Genomic DNA, 15,602 nt, shown 5'->3' with positions numbered 1-15,602 from the left:
CCTTCGTGAGGGCTGTCATGGCGGCGCCCATGGCGGGCGCGGTGCCGGGTGAGAATAGCGGGGGGAGCCCCGGGAGCCCTCGGCCGGGAGGGGTGGGAGCAGCACCCGAGCAGCGCCTCGCTCTCCCCTCAGGGGCCGGGCCGGGGCAGGGCTGAGCCCGCGGCACCCGGAGCCGGCACCGGGCACGGGGAGCTCGGGATCGCCTGGGAACGGCGGACGGGCTGGGACGCGCCATGGTGAGTGGGAATGGGGGGAACCAGGGCCGGGAGCCAGGTGGGATCCGGCTGGGATCCGGGTGGGAGCGAGGGCCGGGAGCCAGGTGGGATCCAGGGCTCAGATCCAGGTGAGACAGGACTGGGATCCAGGTGGGATCCAGGTGAGACAGGTGCAGGATCCAGGTGGGACAGGACTAGGATCCAGGTGGAATAGGGCTGGGATCCGGGTGGGAGCGAGGGCTGGGATCCAGGTGAGATCCAGGTGGGATGGGCAGGGATCCAGGTGAGACAGGGCTGGGATCCTGGTGGGATCCAGGTGAGACAAGGCTGGAATCCAGGTGGGATCCAGGTGAGACAGGGCTGGGATCCAGGAGGGATCCAGGTGAGACAGGGCTGGGATCCTGGTGGGATCCAGGTGAGACAGGGCTGGAATCCAGGAGGGATCCAGGTGAGACAGGGCTGGGATCCAGGTGGGATTCAGGTGAGACAGGGCTGGGATCCAGGTGAGACAGGTGCAGGTTCCAGGTCTCGTTTTAAGTGTTTTAAGTCTCGGTCCTTCTGTTTCTCCACGGGAATTTGTGTCTCCCCCCTAGGCTGCCAAGGCCCGGAGCAGGTTACCAGGTGAGTGCTCTCACCTGTCCTCACCTGTCCTTGTCCCCCTCACCTGCCCTCACCTGCTCTCCAGGTGATTTGGATCCCTGGGAATGCAGAGATGGAGTGGGGCTGTGGGTGGGGGACACTGAGACAGGGAATGTTCCAGGAGCTTTTCCCACCTGCCTGGTACAGGGAACCCACCTGGGCTCACCTGGGCCCAGCTGAGCTCACCTGGGCTCACCTGGACTCACCTGAGCTTTGTCCTGTTCCAGATCCCATCGAGGATGTGCTTGGGGATCTCCTGGGATCCGATGGTAAAATGGGAGCTTCCAACAGGATCACCTGGGATCACTTGGGGTCACCTGGGAATCACCTGGGGTCACCTGGGAGTCACCTGGAGGAAATCACCTGGAGGGATCACCTGGAGGGAATCACCTGGGATCTCTTAGAGTGAATCCCCTGCCCTGGGATCACCTGGAGAGAATCACCTGGGGGTACTTGGGAATCACCTGGGTTCACCTGGGAATTACCTGGGGTCACCTGGAGGGAATCACCTGGAATCACTTAGAGTGAATCTCCTGCCCTGGGATCACCTGGGAATCACCTGGATGGGATCACCTGGAGGGAATCACCTGGCATCGCTTGGGAATTACCTGGGGTCACCTGGGAATCACCTGGAGGGACTCACCTGGAGGGAATCACCTGGGATCTCTTAGAGTGAATCCCCTGCCCTGGGATCACCTGGAGAGAATCACTTGGGGCTACTTGGGAATCACCTGGGGGGAATCAGCTGCTCTGGAATCACCTGGGGTCACCTGAAGGGAATCACCTGGGATCACCTGGAGGGGATCACCTGGAGGGAATCCCCTGCCCTGGGATCACCTGGAGAGAATCACCTGGGGTCACCTGGAGGGAATCCCCTGGGAATCACCTGGATAGGATCACATGGATGGGATCACCTGGAGGGAATCACCTGGGGTCCCCTGCAGGGAATCCCCTGCTCTGGGATCACCTGTCTGGGGTCACCTGCAGGGAATCCCCTGCTCTGGGGTCACCTGCAGGGAATCCCCTCCCTCCCCTCCCTCCCCTCCCCACCGTGTCCATCCCTGACCCCTCCCTTGTTCCCAGAGGAGTCCCCGGCTCCCCCCGCCCGCGGCTCCCGCGCCCCCTTCCCTCAGGTGAGCCCCAGGTGAGCCCCCAGACCCCTCCCACCCCACCTGGCATCCCCTGTGTTCCCACCTGGGAGCACCTGGGAGCCCTCCCCACCCCCTGAGCAGGCTCTGCCCAGGGGGGCCCTGCAGGGAGATTCCAGAGGGAAATTCCCGACGGAGAGCGCGGAGGGGGCCGAGGTGAGCGGGGACGGAATTCCCGAGGGTTTGGGGGTCCCACCTGAGCTCAGGTGAGGGCAGGGGCTGCCCCTCCCCAGCAGATGGAGCACCTGGAGCACCTGGAGGAGATGGATGAGCTGGATGAGCTGGATGCAGAAATCCTGGGAATAACCAGAGCCGGGTCCAGGACAGGAAAAGGCACCGGGAAGGGAATGGGGAAAGGTAAAGGGAATTGGTGTGGGATCAAAGGTGTTAATGTGGGATCAAAGCCATTAATGTGGGATCAAAGGTGTTAATGTGGGATCAAAGGTGTTAATGTGGGATCAAACCCTGTGAATGTGGGATCAAAGCCCATAAATGTGGGATCAAACCCCATTAATGTGGGATCAAACCCATCAATGTGGGATCAAACCCATCAATGCAGGATCAAACCCATAAATGTGGGATCAAACCCCATCAATGTGGGATCAAACCCATCAATGTGTGATCAAGCCCTTTTAATGTGGAATCAAACCCCATCAATGTGGGATCAAAGCTGTTAATGTGGGATCAGACTCCACTGCTGTGGGATCAGACCCTGTTCCCTGTTCCCAGATCCCAAGGATCCCAAGGAAAAGCCGTTCCTGGAGAAGGAGCCGGCGGGGCCTGGAAACAAAACGGGACAGAGCAGGGACAGCGGTGAGGGGACGCGGGGGGACCATGGGGGGGACAGGAGGGGACATGGGGGGGGAAATGGAGACTGCCAGAGCTGGTGACACCCAGGGATGTCCCAGTGTTGGTGACACCCAGAGATGTCCCAAATCCAGTTGGTGACACCCAGAGAGGTCCCACTGTTGGTGACACCCAGGGATGTCCCAAATCCAGCTGGTGACACCCAGGGATGTCCCAGTGCTGGTGACACCAGGGATGTCCCAGAGCTGGTGACACCTGAAGATGTCCCATTTGGTGACACCAGAGATGTCCCAGAGCTGGTGACACCAGGGATGTCCCTGATCAGTGACACCCAGGGATGTCCCAGATCCAGCTGGTGACACCAGAGATGTCCCAGTTGGTGACACCAGGGATGTCCCAGTGCTGGTGACACCAGGGATGTCCCAAATCCAGCTGGTGACACCCAGGTGCCATCAGTGCCATGTTCCCCCCAGCCCCAGCCCCGCCCCGTCCTGATGTCACCTTTGGGGACGACGTCGATGACCTGGTGGAGTCCCTGGGCCTCGGGAGTGGCGCCGACGGAGCCGGGAACGCATCGGGAACGCTGGGGGGGTGAGGGGACACCGGGCTGGGGACAGGGACAGGGCTCCACTGCCACCCCCAGTGCCACCCCCGGTGCCACCCCCGTGTGTGCCCAGCCAGGGGACACGGAGGGGCCGCGCTGGGATCCAGGGAAAAGCCCCGGAGGAGGCGGGAAAGGCGGAACTGCGGCGGGAGCCCAAAGAACAGCCGGGTGAGCAGGGCGGGGGGGGTGTCCTGGTGTCACCTGTGACAGCCTGTGTCACCCTGTGACGTCCCTGGTGTCACCTGTGACAGCCTGTGTCACCCTGTGATGTCCCAGGTGTCACCTGTGACAGCCTGTGTCACCCTGTGATGTCCCGGGTGTCACCTGTGACAGCCTGTGTCACCCTGTGATGTTCCAGGTGTCACCTGGGAGGGCTCAGTGTGGGGGAGGGGACCCTGGGGGTTTGGGGTGTCTCTGTCCCCTCTGAATCCCAAAGGGGACATCCCTGACACTGAACAGGTGGGGTGGCACAGGTGACACAGCACAGGTGACACAGGTGGGGCATCATGGGAAAGGAATTCCCAGTGCAGGAGTTTCCAGATGTTTAATCCCACTGGGAATTCCCAGGGAGGATCAGGGGATTTTCCAGGTGTGCAATCTCATTGGAAATTCCCAGTGCAGGAGTTTCCAGATGTGCAATCCCATTGGGAATCCCCAGGGAGGATCAGGGGATTTTCCAGATGCTTAATCCCATTGGGAATCCCCAGGGAGGATCAGGGGATTTTCCAGATGCTTAATCCCATTGGGAATCCCCAGGGAGGATCAGGGGATTTTCCAGATGCTTAATCCCATTGGGAATCCCCAGGGAGGATCGGGGGATTTTCCAGATGTGCAATCCCACTGGGAATTCCCAGTGCAGATGTTTTCCAGATGTGCAATCCCATTGGGAATTCCCAGGGAGGCTCAGGGGGTTTCCAGATGTTGAATCCCATCAGGAATTTCGGGAATTGTTCCTCAGGAACCGACAGGGGCCGGGATCTGCCGGATTTTTCCTTCGGCTCCTACGAGCCCTCGGTGGCCTCGGGGAGCGAGCGGAGACGGGGACGGAGGTACCGGGGGGAGGGGAGGGGGGATGTCCCCACCCAGTGTCCCCAGTGTCCCCAAACCCCCCAGTATCCCCAGTTATTCCCAGTTATCCCCCAGTGTCCCTCTCCCCGCAGGTTTCCAGTTGGGAGCAGCTCCCGACGTCCCTCTGGGGCCGCCTGGCTGGGGCTGAAGGACGAGGAGTTCCTGGGATTGGGATCCAAGGATGAGGATTTCCTGGGACTGGGATCCAAGGATGAGGATTTCATGGGATCCAAGGACAAGGATTTCCTGGGGTTGGGGTCCAAGGATGAGGATTTCATGGGATTGGGGTCAAAGGACAAGGATTTCCCAGGATTGGGATCAAAGGACAAGGATTTCCTGGGGTTGGGACAGAAGAGCAAGGATTTCCCAGGATTGGGATCCAAGGACAAGGATTTCCTGGGACTGGGATCAAAGGACAAGGATTTCCCAGGACAGAAGCATTTCCCAGGATCAGGACAGAAGGATATCCCAGGACAGAAGGATATCCCAGGACAGAAGGATATCCCAGGACAGAAGGATTTCCCAGGACAGAAGGATTTCCTAGCACAGAAGGATTTCCCAGGACACAAGGATATCCCAGCACACAAGGATTTCCCAGCACACAAGGATTTCCCAGGACACAAGGATTTCCCAGCACACAAGGATTTCCCAGGCCAGCAGGACCAGCCCCCCCTGGGCTCAGGTGTGCTGCCTCGGAGGCGATCCCAGGCCGAGGCTCCAGACAGGAATTCCCACCCCCGGAGGGCCCTGGAGCCGCCCGAGCCCGGCAGGTAAAGGAAACACCTGGAAATCACACCTGGGTCAGAGTGTGCCAGGTGATGTCCCTGGGATGTCCCAGGTGTCACCCTGTGATGTCCCTGGTGTCACCTGGGAGGGCTCAGTGTGGGGGAGGGGACGCTGGGGGTTTGAGGTGTCCCTGTCGCCTCCAAATCCCACAGGGGTCATCCCTGACACTGAACAGGTGGGGTGGCACAGGTGACACTGCACAGGTGACAGCACAGGTGACAACACAGGTGACACAACACAGGTGACAGGTGACACGGTACAGGTGGCACAGGTGACATAGCGCAGGTGACACAGGTGACACAGCACAGGAGACACAGCACAGGTGGCACAGGTGACAGCTGGGGACAGGGCCTGGCTCCCCCCACTCCCTGTGACATTCCTTTCCCGTTCCAGGCTGGAATTCCCGCTCGGGACACGGCCCCGTGGGCAGGCGGCAACAGGTGAGGACACTGGGGACACCTGGGCTGGGGAGGGGACACCTGGGGACAGCTGGAGAGGAGCTGGGGACAGAGGGAGATGTACCATGGATAATGGATAATGGATAATGGAAAATGGGATAATGGGATAATGAATAATGGGATGATGGATAATGGGATAATGGATAATGGGATAATGGGTGATGGGATAATGGATAATGGGATAATGGATGATGGGATAATGGGATAATGGGATAATGGGATAATGGATAATGGGTAATGGGATAATGGGATAATGGGATAATGGATGATGGGATAATGGGTAATGGATAATGGGATAATGGGATAATGGGATGATGGATAATGGATAATGGGATAATGGATGATGGGATAATGGGATAATGGGATAATGGATAATGGGTAATGGGATAATGGGATAATGGGATAATGGATGATGGGATAATGGGTAATGGATAATGGGATAATGGATAATGGGATAATGGATAATGGGATAATGGGATAATGGGATAATGGATAATGGAAAATGGGATAATGGATAATGGGATAAAGGGATAATGGGATAATGGATGATGGGATAGTGGGATAATAGATAATGGGATAATGGGTAATGGGATAATGGGATAATGGGGTAATTGATAATGGATAATGGGATAATGGATAATGGGATAATGGATAATGGGAAAATGGGGTAATGGATAATGGGATAGTGGGATAATGGGATAATGGATAATGGATAATGGATAATGGATAATGGGATAATGGGTAATGGGATCATGGGATAATGGGATAATGGAAAATGGGATAATGGATAATGGGAAAATGGATAGTGGATAATGGGATAATGTATAATGGATCATGGGATAGTGGGATAATGGATAATGGGATAATGGGATTATGGATAATGGATAATGGATAATGGGATAATGGGATAATGGAATAATGGATGATGGATAATGGGATAATGGATAATGGATAATGGGATAGTGGGATAATGGATAATGGGATAATGGATAATGGGATCATGGGATAAGGGGATAATGGGATAATGGATAATGTGATAATGGATAATGGGATAGTGGGATAATGGGATAATGGATAATGGATAATGGGATAATGCATAATAGAATAATGGGATAATGGGATCATGGGATAATGGGATAATGGGATAATGGATAATGGGATAGTGGGATAATGGGATAATGGATAATGGATAATGGGATAATGCATAATAGGATAATGGATAATGGGTAATGGGATAATGGATAATGGATAATGGGATAATGGATAATGGATAATGGATAATGGGATAATGGGTAATGGGATCATGGGATAATGGAATAATGGATAATGGAAAATGGGATAATGGGTAATGGGATCATGGGATAATGGGATAATGGATAATGGAAAATGGGATAATGGATAATGGGAAAATGGATAATGGATAATGGGATAATGTATAATGGATCATGGGATAGTGGGATAATGGATAATGGGATAATGGGATTATGGATAATGGATAATGGATAATGGGATAATGGGATAGTGGATAATGGGATGATGGATAATGGGTAATGGGATAATGGAATAATGGATGATGGATAATGGGCTAATGGGATAATGGGATAATGGATAATGGGATAATGGATAATGGGATAATGGATAATGGGATAATGGATAATGGATAATGGGATAATGGATAATGGGATAATGGATAATGGGATAATGGATAATGGGATAATGGATAATGGATAAATGGATAATGGATAGTGGATAATGGGATATTGGATAATGGATAATGGATAATGGATAATGGGATAATGGATAATGGGATAATGGATAATGGGATAATGGATAATGGGCTAATGGGATAATGGATAATGGGATAATGGATAATGGATAATAAATTCTGCCATCCGTGGGATCCATGGGGTCCATGGGATCATGGATTCTGGGGTGCTGGGATGTCAGGGTCGGTTCCTGGCTGTTCCCAGCCCCCCTCATGGATTTTTTCCATTTCCCCCCCAGCAGTGCCGGAGGTGCCGGGCCCGGCCCCGCCCGCTCAGGTGGGAACCCCTGGAATTGGGGGGGATTCCCAGGAGAGGCGAATTCCCTGGGATCCACTGGAATTGGGGGGAATTCCCAGGAGAGGGGAATTCCCTGGGGATCCCCTGGAACTGGTGGGGTTTCCCAGGAGAGGGGAATTCCCTGGGGATCCCCTGGAACTGGGGGGCTTTTCCAGGAGAGGCGTATTCCCTGGGAACTGGGGGGGCTTTTCCAGGAGAAGAGAATTCCCTGGGGATCTCCTGGAATTGGGAGGGCTTTTCCAGGAGAGGAGAATTCCCTGGGAACTGGTGGGGATTCCCAGGAGAGGGGAATTCCCTGGGGATCCCCTGGGAACTGGGGGTGGATTCCCAAGAGAGGAGAATTCCCTGGGAACTGGTGGGGATTTTCTCAGGAGAGGGGAATTCCCTGGGGATCCCCTGGGAACTGGGGGGGGATTCCCAGGAGAGGGGAATTCCCTTCCCAGCTGCTCCTGGATCATCCCAGCGTTCCCCCAGCAGGATCCCGAGGCTCCTCCAGCCCAGCCCCGAGCTCTCCCGTCCTGGCTCTGCCCCGAGGCTCCGGGAGCTTTCCCAGCCCGGAATCGCCAGCAGGATCCGGGAATTCTCCCTCACCATCCCCAGCAGGATCCGGGAATTCTCCCATCCCAGCCCCAGCAGGATCCGGGAATTCTCCCTCACCACCCCCAGCAGGATCCGGGAATTCTCTCCTCCCAGCCCCAGCAGGATCCGGGAATTCTCCCTCACCACCCCCAGCAGGATCCGGGAATTCTCCCATCCCACCCACCCCAGCAGGATCCGGGAATTCTCCCATCCCAGCCCCGGCAGGATCCGGGAATTCTCCCATCCCAGCTCCAGCAGGATCCAGGAGTTCTCCCCTCCCAGCCCCACCCGGATTCCCAAAGTCTCCAATCCCATCCCGGCTCTGGGATCTCCCTGTGCAGCCTCCAGGCCCGGGTGGAGGAGCTGGAAAACCAGGTGGGGACCTGGGGATGTCACCTGGGGATGTCATTTGGGGGTGATCTCACCTTGGGGTGTCACCTGGTGGTGTCACCTGGTGATGTCACCTGGGGGTGATCTCACCCGGGGATGTCACCCGGGGATGTCACCTGGGGATGTCACCCGGGGATGCCCCTTTGGGATGTCACCCGGGGATGTCACCCGGGGATGTCACCTGGGATGTCACCTGGGATGTCACCTGGAGCCGGTGCCCTCCCCCAGGTGCGCACGCTGGAGCGGGAGCGGGAGCAGCAGGGCCGGCTCCTGGAGGATCTCCTGGAGAGCTCCCACAGGTAAGGGGGGTCTCACCTGTGCTCCCAGTTCCCTGCTCACCTGCCCAGACTGGGAGCACTGGGATTGTTCCTGAACCTTCCTGGGCAGGAGCCAGGGGAAGGTGGAGGAGCAGCAGGAGAGGCCGTGGAGGGAGAAGGAGAAAATCCCACCCTGGAGCCAGGACAGGGCACGGGATCCCCCTGGATCCCAGGATCCCCCCAGACCCCAGAATCCCCCCAGACCCCAGAATCCCCCCAGACCCCAGGAATGGGAGGAGCAGCTCACAGGTAAATTCCCTCCAAGTGCCTCATTCCAACAGGACCCTCTGCTCCATCCCAACGGCTCCAGAGCTGATCCCACAGGATTGAGACAGCCCTGGGATAAATCCTGCTGGCCAGAGGGACCCTGGGGCTGTGTCCCACAGGGTGGGATCTGCATTTCCCTGGCTGTGAGCACGGGGTGTTTCCATGTGGGATCTGCATTTCCCAGGGCTGTGAGCACGGGGTGTTTCCATCTGGGATCTGCATTTCCCTGGCTGTGAGCACGGGGTGTTTCCATGTGGGATCTGTGAGCACGGGGTGTTTCCATGTGGGATCTGCATTTCCCTGGCTGTGAGCACGGGGTGTTTCCCTTTGGGATCTGCATTTCCCGGGGCTGTGAGCACAGGGTGTTTCCATGTGGGATCTGCATTTCCCGGGGCTGTGAGCACGGGGTGTTTCCCTGTGGGATCTGCATTTCCCAGGGCTGTGAGCACGGGGTGTTTCCCTGTGGGATCTGCCTGTCCCAGGGCTGTGAACACGGGGTGTTTCCATGTGGGATCTCCCTGTGATGGGGCTCTGAACACGAGTTTTTCCCTGGGTTTCCCCTGGGTTTCCCCCTCCCTGTGCCCCTGGCAGCTCTCCAGGACAGGCTGTGCCGGCAGCAGCAGGATGCAGAGCGGGAGCAGAGCCGGCTCCAGGAGGCCGTGGCCAACTTGGAGAGCAGGCTGGGAGAGCGGGAGCAGCTCCTGGAGCAGGTGGGGCTCTAGCCCAGAGCTGTGGCTGTGTCCCTGTCCTGTGTCCATCTCCATGTCCCATGTCCTGTGTCTGTGTCCCTGTCCCTGTCCTGTGTCCATGTCCTGTGTCCCAGAGCTGTGTCCATGTCCCATGTCTGTCTGTCTCCATGTCCGTATGTGTCCATGTCCATGCCTGTGTCCATGTCCATGTCTGTGTCTGTATCCATGTCTGTGTGTGTCAGTGTCCATTCCCATGTCTGTGTCTGTATCTATGTCCATGTGTGTCCATGTCCATGCCTGTGTCCTGTGTCCCATGTCTCTGCCCCGTCTCTGTCCTGTATCCTGTGTCTGTGTCCATGTTCATGTCTTGTGTTCCGTGTCTGTGTGCCATGTCCCTGTCCCGTGTCTGTGTCCGTGTCTCTGCCCGTGTCTCTGTCTCTCCCCCGTCCCATCCCTGTCCCTATCCCATGTCCCCTGTCCCATCCCTATCCTGTGTCCCCTGTCCCTGTCCCATCCCTGTCCCCATCCTGTGTCCCCTGTCTCTGTCCTATCCCTGACCCATCCCTATCCTGTGTCCCCTCTCTCTGTCCTATCCCTGTCCCTGTCCCATCCCCATCCCTGTCCCCATCCCGTGTCCCCTGTCCCTGTCCCACCCCTGTCCCCTGTCCCCTGTCCCACCCGTGTCTCCTGTCCCTGTCCCATCCCCATCCCTGTCCCAGCCGTGTCCCTGTCCCGTGTCGCTGTCCCTGTCCCCATCCCGTGTCCCATCCCTGTCCCAGCCATGTCCCTGTCCCCTGTCCCCTGTCCCTGTCCCATCCCTGTCCCCCCCCGTGTCCCCTGTCCCTGTCCCACCCCTGTCCCCTGTCCCTGTCCCCATCCCTGTCCCACCCATGTCCCCTGTCCCCTGTCCCATCCCCATCCCTGTCCCATCCCGTGTCCCCTGTCCCCATCCCTGTCCCAGCCGTGTCCCCTGTCCCCTGTCCCCTGTCCCATCCCTGTCCCACCCGTGTCCCCTGTCCCCATCCCTGTCCCCTGTCCCATTCCTGTCCCACCCCTGTCCCCATCCCTGTCCCTGTCCCCTGTCCCATCCCTATCCTGTGTCCCCTGTCCCCTGTCCCATCCCTGTCCCCATTCCTGTCCCCTGTCCCCTGTCCCCATCCCTGTCCCCTGTCCCCATCCCTGTCCCCTGTCCCGTCCCTGTCGCAGCCGTGTCCCGTCCCCAGGAGCGCCGCCGAGCCGCTGCCGAGCGCAGCCGGGCGGATTCTCTGCGGGACGCGCTGGAGGAGCAGCGGCGGCTCTCGGCTCAGCTGCTGGCCATGGAGAGGGCGGCGCTGGACGAGGCCAAGGTGGGGCCGGGGGCGGGGAGGGGCTGCGGCTTCCCCAGGGAATCTCTGGAGTGGGGGCTGGAGGCGCTCTGGGAGTGACTGGGATGGAGCTTGGAGGCCACTGGGGGAGACTGGGATGGAAAAGGGACTGGGAACCAGGTGGGTGGGACCTGGATGGGACTTGGGAGCAGCTGGGGGGGAGCAGGGATGGGGAAAGGGTTCAGAACCAGCTGGGATGGGAAAAGGGCTCAGAACCAGCCAGGGATGGGGAAAGGGCTCAGAACCGGCCAGGGATGGGAGCAGGGCTGGGAAAAGGGCTCAGAACCAGCCAGGGCTGGGAAAAGGGCTCAGAACCAGCCAGGATGGGAATGGAAAAGGGCTCAGAACCAGCCAGGGATGGGGATGGGAAAAGGGCTCAGAACCAGCCAGGATTTGAGAAGGGCTGGGGCTGGGAGGGTTTCAGACCCGGCCCGGATGGAGCAGCTCGGGGCTGGGAGCAGCTCAGAACCAGCCAGGATTGGAGCAGCTCGGGGCTGGGAGGGTTTCAGACCCGGCCCGGATGGAGCAGCTCGGGGCTGGGAGGGTTTCAGACCCGGCCAGGTTGAGCCTGCCCGATTCCCACCCGGAGCTCCCCGGCCTGTAGCCGCCTCTGAGAGCGGCAGGGCCGGGCTAGAGGAGGGGAAATCCTTCGGGAAGCAGCACCTGGAGCTGTCCCTCGGCTGCCGCAGGGTGCGTGGCTGGAGGAGCAGCAGGCGGAGCTGCGGGATCGCTCCGAGGAGCGGCGGCGCCTGGCGGCTGCCTGGGCTGAGTTCCACACCCGGGAGAGGCTGAGCCGGGAGCGGGCGGAGCAGGACAAGGAGCGAGCCCTGGGCATGGACTCGGCGCTCAGGAGCCTGGCCAAGGTCCCCGCTGCCCTGCCGGGGTCCCAAAGCCCCTCCCCGGGGACAGGGGAGGTGACAGAGCTCTGCAGGGACAGGACAGGTGACAGAGCTCTGCTCGCTGTCCCCGTGCCCCACCCAGGAGCAGGCAGAGCTGAAATTCCGGAGCCGGGAGCTGAGATCCAAGGAGGAGCAGCTGGAGAGGGACAGGGAGGAGGTGGAGGAGGCCTGGAGGGAGCTGAGGATGGAGAAGGAGAAGGTTGTGCGGGCCGAGCAGCGCCTGCGGGAGCGGGAGGAGCAGATCCACGCCCTGGCCGAGGTGAGCGGAGCAGCCAGGCTGGAACTGGGGCCAGGAGCAGAATTGGGGCTCCACATCCCCATAGCTGGGGCTCCACATTCCCCAGAGCTGGGGCTCCCCATCCCCAAAACTGGGGCTCCCCATCCCCAAAACTGGGGCTCCACATTCCCCAGAGCTGGGGCTCCCCATCCCCAAAACTGGGGCTCCCCATCCCCAAAACTGGGGCTCCACATTCCCCAGAGCTGGGGCTCCCCATCTCCAAAACTGGGGCTCCCCATCTCCAAAACTGGGGTTCCACATCCCCAGAACTGGGGCTCCACATTCCCCACAGCCGGGGCTCCACATCCCCCTGGAACTGGGGCTCCACATCCCCCTGGAACTGAGGCTCCACATCCCCAAAACTGGGGCTCCACATCCCCCTGGAACTGAGGCTCCACATTCCCAGCTGTTCCCAGCTCCATTCCCTGTCCCAGTGCCGTTCCCTGTCCTGGTACCATTCCCTGTTCCATTCCCCATCCCAGTGCCGTTCCCCATTCCCCATTTCCCATCCCGGTGCCATTCCCATCCCAGTGCTGGTTCCCCGTTTCCATCCCGGTGCCATTCCTGTTCCCCATTTCGGTGCCATTCCCTGTCCCCCATCCCAGTGCCGTTCCCCATTTCCCATTCCCCGTTCCATTCCCTGTCCTGGTGCCATTCCCTGTCCCATTTCCTGTTCCCCGTTCCCATCCCGGTACTGTTCCCCGTCCCCCATTCCCTGTTCCCATCCCGGTGCCATTCCCCATTCCCCGTTCCCCATTCCCCATTCCCCATTCCCATTCCCCATTCCCATCCCGTTCCCCATTCCCCATTCCCCGTTCCCCATTCCCCATTCCCGTTCCCATCCCGGTACCATTCCCCATTCCCCATTCCCGTTCCCCATTCCCCATCCCCGTTCCCCATTCCCCGTTCCCGCCCCGCAGCGCTCGGTGCAGCAGCAGCAGGACGGCGAGCGGGCGCTGCGGGAGGCGCGGAGCGTGCAGGCCGAGCAGCGGCAGCGGCTGCGGGAGCTGCAGGAGCAGCGGGAGCGCCTGGGGCAGCAGGAGCAGCGTCTGCACCAGGCAAAGTGATCCCACATTGATCCATCCATCTTCCCCACATTGATCCATCCCATCCCAGCCCTCCTTCCCCAGACTGATCCATCCCTCCTTCCCCAGTTTAATCCATCCATCCTCCCCACTCCAGCCCATTCCACCCCTCCTTCACCAGTTTAACCCAGCACTCCTTCCCCAGCCCAGCCTATCGCACCCCTCCTTCCCCATCTTAATCCATCCCTTCTTCCCCAGATTGATGCAGCCCTCCTTCCCCAGTTTAATCCATCCCTCCTTCCCCAGCTTAATCCATCCATTTTCCCCAGACCAGCCCGATCCACCCCTCCTTCTCCAGTTTAATCCATCCCTGCTTCTCCAGCCTGATCTATCCCTCCTTCCCCAGATAAAACCATCCCTCCTTCCCCAGTTTAATCCATCCCTCCTTCCCCAGCTTAATCCAACCCTCCTTCCCCAGTTTAATCCATCCATTTTCCCCAGCCCAGCCTATCCCACCCCTCCTTCCCAGCCCGGAAAGGACCCTCCTTCCCCAACCCGATCCATCCCTACTTTCCAGCCCCCTAGACCAGTCCCAGTCCCTTTCCAGTTCCCCAGACCACTCCCAGTCCCTTCCCAGTTTCCCCCAGACCACTCCGAGTCCCTTCCCAGTTCCCCCCCGACCAATCCCAGTCCCTTTCCAGCAGGACCGGCTGAGCCTGGCACGGCAGCGGGAGCAGCTGCAGCAGCTCCGGGATGAGCTGAGCCCGTCTGCGGGGACACTGCCGGGGACCCTGCCGGGGACAGTGCCGGGGACCCTGCCGGGGACACTGCCAGGGACACTGCCGGGGACACTGCCGGGGACCCTGCCGGGGACAGCCACCTTCAGCGGGCTGGGTGAGGCTCCTGCCCTGCCAGGATGTGATTTTGGGGACGCTGGAGCCCCAGGAGGGGGGAAGGTGCTGGGACAGACGGGGGCTCCTCTGTTCCCTCTGCAGCTGCTCCGGGGGCTCCGGGGCTCCTGCCCCCCCTGGGGATGGTCCTGGGGGACCACGGGGAGCGCCTGGGCTCGGCCGCGCTGTACGGACACCTCCTGCTGCTGAAACACCGAGCCAGGATGGTGAGGGGCGGGGAGGGTCTGGGAGGGACTGGGGAGGGACTGGGAGTGAATGGGGGGAACTGGGAGTGAGCGGGGGGAACTGGGAAGGGACTGGGAGTGAATGGGGGGGACTGGGAGTGAGCGGGGGGGGACTGGGAAGGGACTGGGAGTGAGCAGGGGGGTACTGGGAAGGGACTGGGAATGGTCGGGGGGAAACTGGAAAGGGACTGGGAGTGGTCAGGGGGGCTGGGCTGGGAAAGGGGCTCGGAATCATCTGGGAAAAAGATTTGGGACTGTCAGGGATAGGGTTTGGGACTGTTTGGGAAATGGTTTGGAACTGGGAAAAGGGTTTGGGACTGTTTGGGAAAAGGGCTCAAAACCGGCCAGGTGGGATCTGGGAAGGGTTTGGAACCGGCCAGGTGGGATTTGGAGCTGGCCAGGTGGGAGCAGGGCTGGGGAAGGGGCTGGGACCCCCCTGGGTGGGCTCAGAACCCTCTGGAAGGGACTGGGGAAGGGGCTCAGAACCCTCTGGAAGGGACTGGGGAAGGGGCTCAGAACCCGCTGGAAGGGGCTGGGACCCCCCTGGGTGGGCTCAGAACCCTCTGGAAGGGGCTGGGGAGGGGGCTCAGAACCCTCTGGAAGGGACTGGGGAAGGGGCTCAGAACCCGCTGGAAGGGGCTGGGACCCCCTGGCTGAGCTCAGCCCATCCCCCCACCCCCAGGACCACGATTTCCTGGAGAACGAGCGACTCTTCCTGGAATCCCTGAAAAAAGGGCCCTGAACCCCCCCCAACATCCCTGGGGATCACCCACGGACACCACGGGCTGAATTTACAAACAAATGTATTTTTGTACAAATAAATTCTCCGCTGAGAGACTCCCCCTGCCATTCCCGGCGTGCCTGGAGGGTTG

General features: G+C 59.2%; 2 protein-coding genes across 4 annotated transcripts; both read left to right on the top strand.

Moving 5' to 3' along the window:
- Positions 1-137: 137 nt before the first annotated feature.
- LOC117009476 (fas-binding factor 1 homolog) lies at positions 138-5,714 on the top strand. 3 transcript variants are annotated; one of them, XM_042780104.1, is made up of 11 exons: positions 138-236; positions 809-836; positions 1,082-1,123; positions 1,938-1,987; positions 2,087-2,158; positions 2,239-2,359; positions 2,732-2,815; positions 3,283-3,581; positions 4,372-4,462; positions 4,574-5,251; positions 5,661-5,714. In XM_042780104.1, the coding sequence occupies exons 1-8, from the start codon at positions 234-236 to the stop codon at positions 3,402-3,404; spliced, it is 522 nt and encodes a 173-aa protein (XP_042636038.1). In that variant the 5' UTR covers positions 138-233; the 3' UTR covers positions 3,405-3,581; positions 4,372-4,462; positions 4,574-5,251; positions 5,661-5,714. The 3 variants fall into 3 exon arrangements, with proteins under 3 accessions (XP_042636038.1, XP_042636039.1, XP_042636037.1); XM_042780105.1 differs by having other exon boundaries at positions 2,236-2,359; positions 3,289-3,581; XM_042780103.1 differs by having other exon boundaries at positions 2,236-2,359.
- Positions 4,332-15,570, top strand: LOC122149367 (fas-binding factor 1 homolog). Its single transcript, XM_042780102.1, has 15 exons — positions 4,332-4,462; positions 4,574-5,251; positions 5,661-5,707; positions 7,730-7,767; positions 8,266-8,742; positions 8,986-9,056; positions 9,145-9,323; positions 9,933-10,051; positions 11,254-11,376; positions 12,084-12,257; positions 12,376-12,552; positions 13,491-13,628; positions 14,297-14,489; positions 14,591-14,712; positions 15,413-15,570. The coding sequence occupies exons 1-15, from the start codon at positions 4,332-4,334 to the stop codon at positions 15,470-15,472; spliced, it is 2,727 nt and encodes a 908-aa protein (XP_042636036.1). The 3' UTR covers positions 15,473-15,570.
- Positions 15,571-15,602: the final 32 nt, after the last annotated feature.

The sequence above is a fragment of the Catharus ustulatus genome, chromosome 33, assembly GCF_009819885.2.
Source record: "Catharus ustulatus isolate bCatUst1 chromosome 33, bCatUst1.pri.v2, whole genome shotgun sequence".
NCBI classification, from domain to species: Eukaryota; Metazoa; Chordata; class Aves; order Passeriformes; family Turdidae; genus Catharus; species Catharus ustulatus.
Note: the sequence above shows the minus strand (reverse complement) of the source record. Positions and strands in the feature narration are given on the sequence as shown.

Bases quoted from the DNA above. Each gene is read 5' to 3' on its own strand.
- LOC117009476 (XM_042780103.1), top strand. The intron at 1,124-1,937 runs GTAAAATGGGAG...CCTTGTTCCCAG, and splicing joins GGATCTCCTGGGATCCGATG to AGGAGTCCCCGGCTCCCCCC. The intron at 1,988-2,086 runs GTGAGCCCCAGG...CCCCCTGAGCAG, and splicing joins CCCGCGCCCCCTTCCCTCAG to GCTCTGCCCAGGGGGGCCCT.
- LOC122149367 (XM_042780102.1), top strand. From the start codon at position 4,332: ATGTTGAATCCCATCAGGAATTTCGGGAATTGTTCCTCAGGAACCGAC. The intron at 4,463-4,573 runs GTACCGGGGGGA...CTCTCCCCGCAG, and splicing joins GAGCGGAGACGGGGACGGAG to GTTTCCAGTTGGGAGCAGCT. The intron at 9,057-9,144 runs GTAAGGGGGGTC...CTTCCTGGGCAG, and splicing joins CTCCTGGAGAGCTCCCACAG to GAGCCAGGGGAAGGTGGAGG.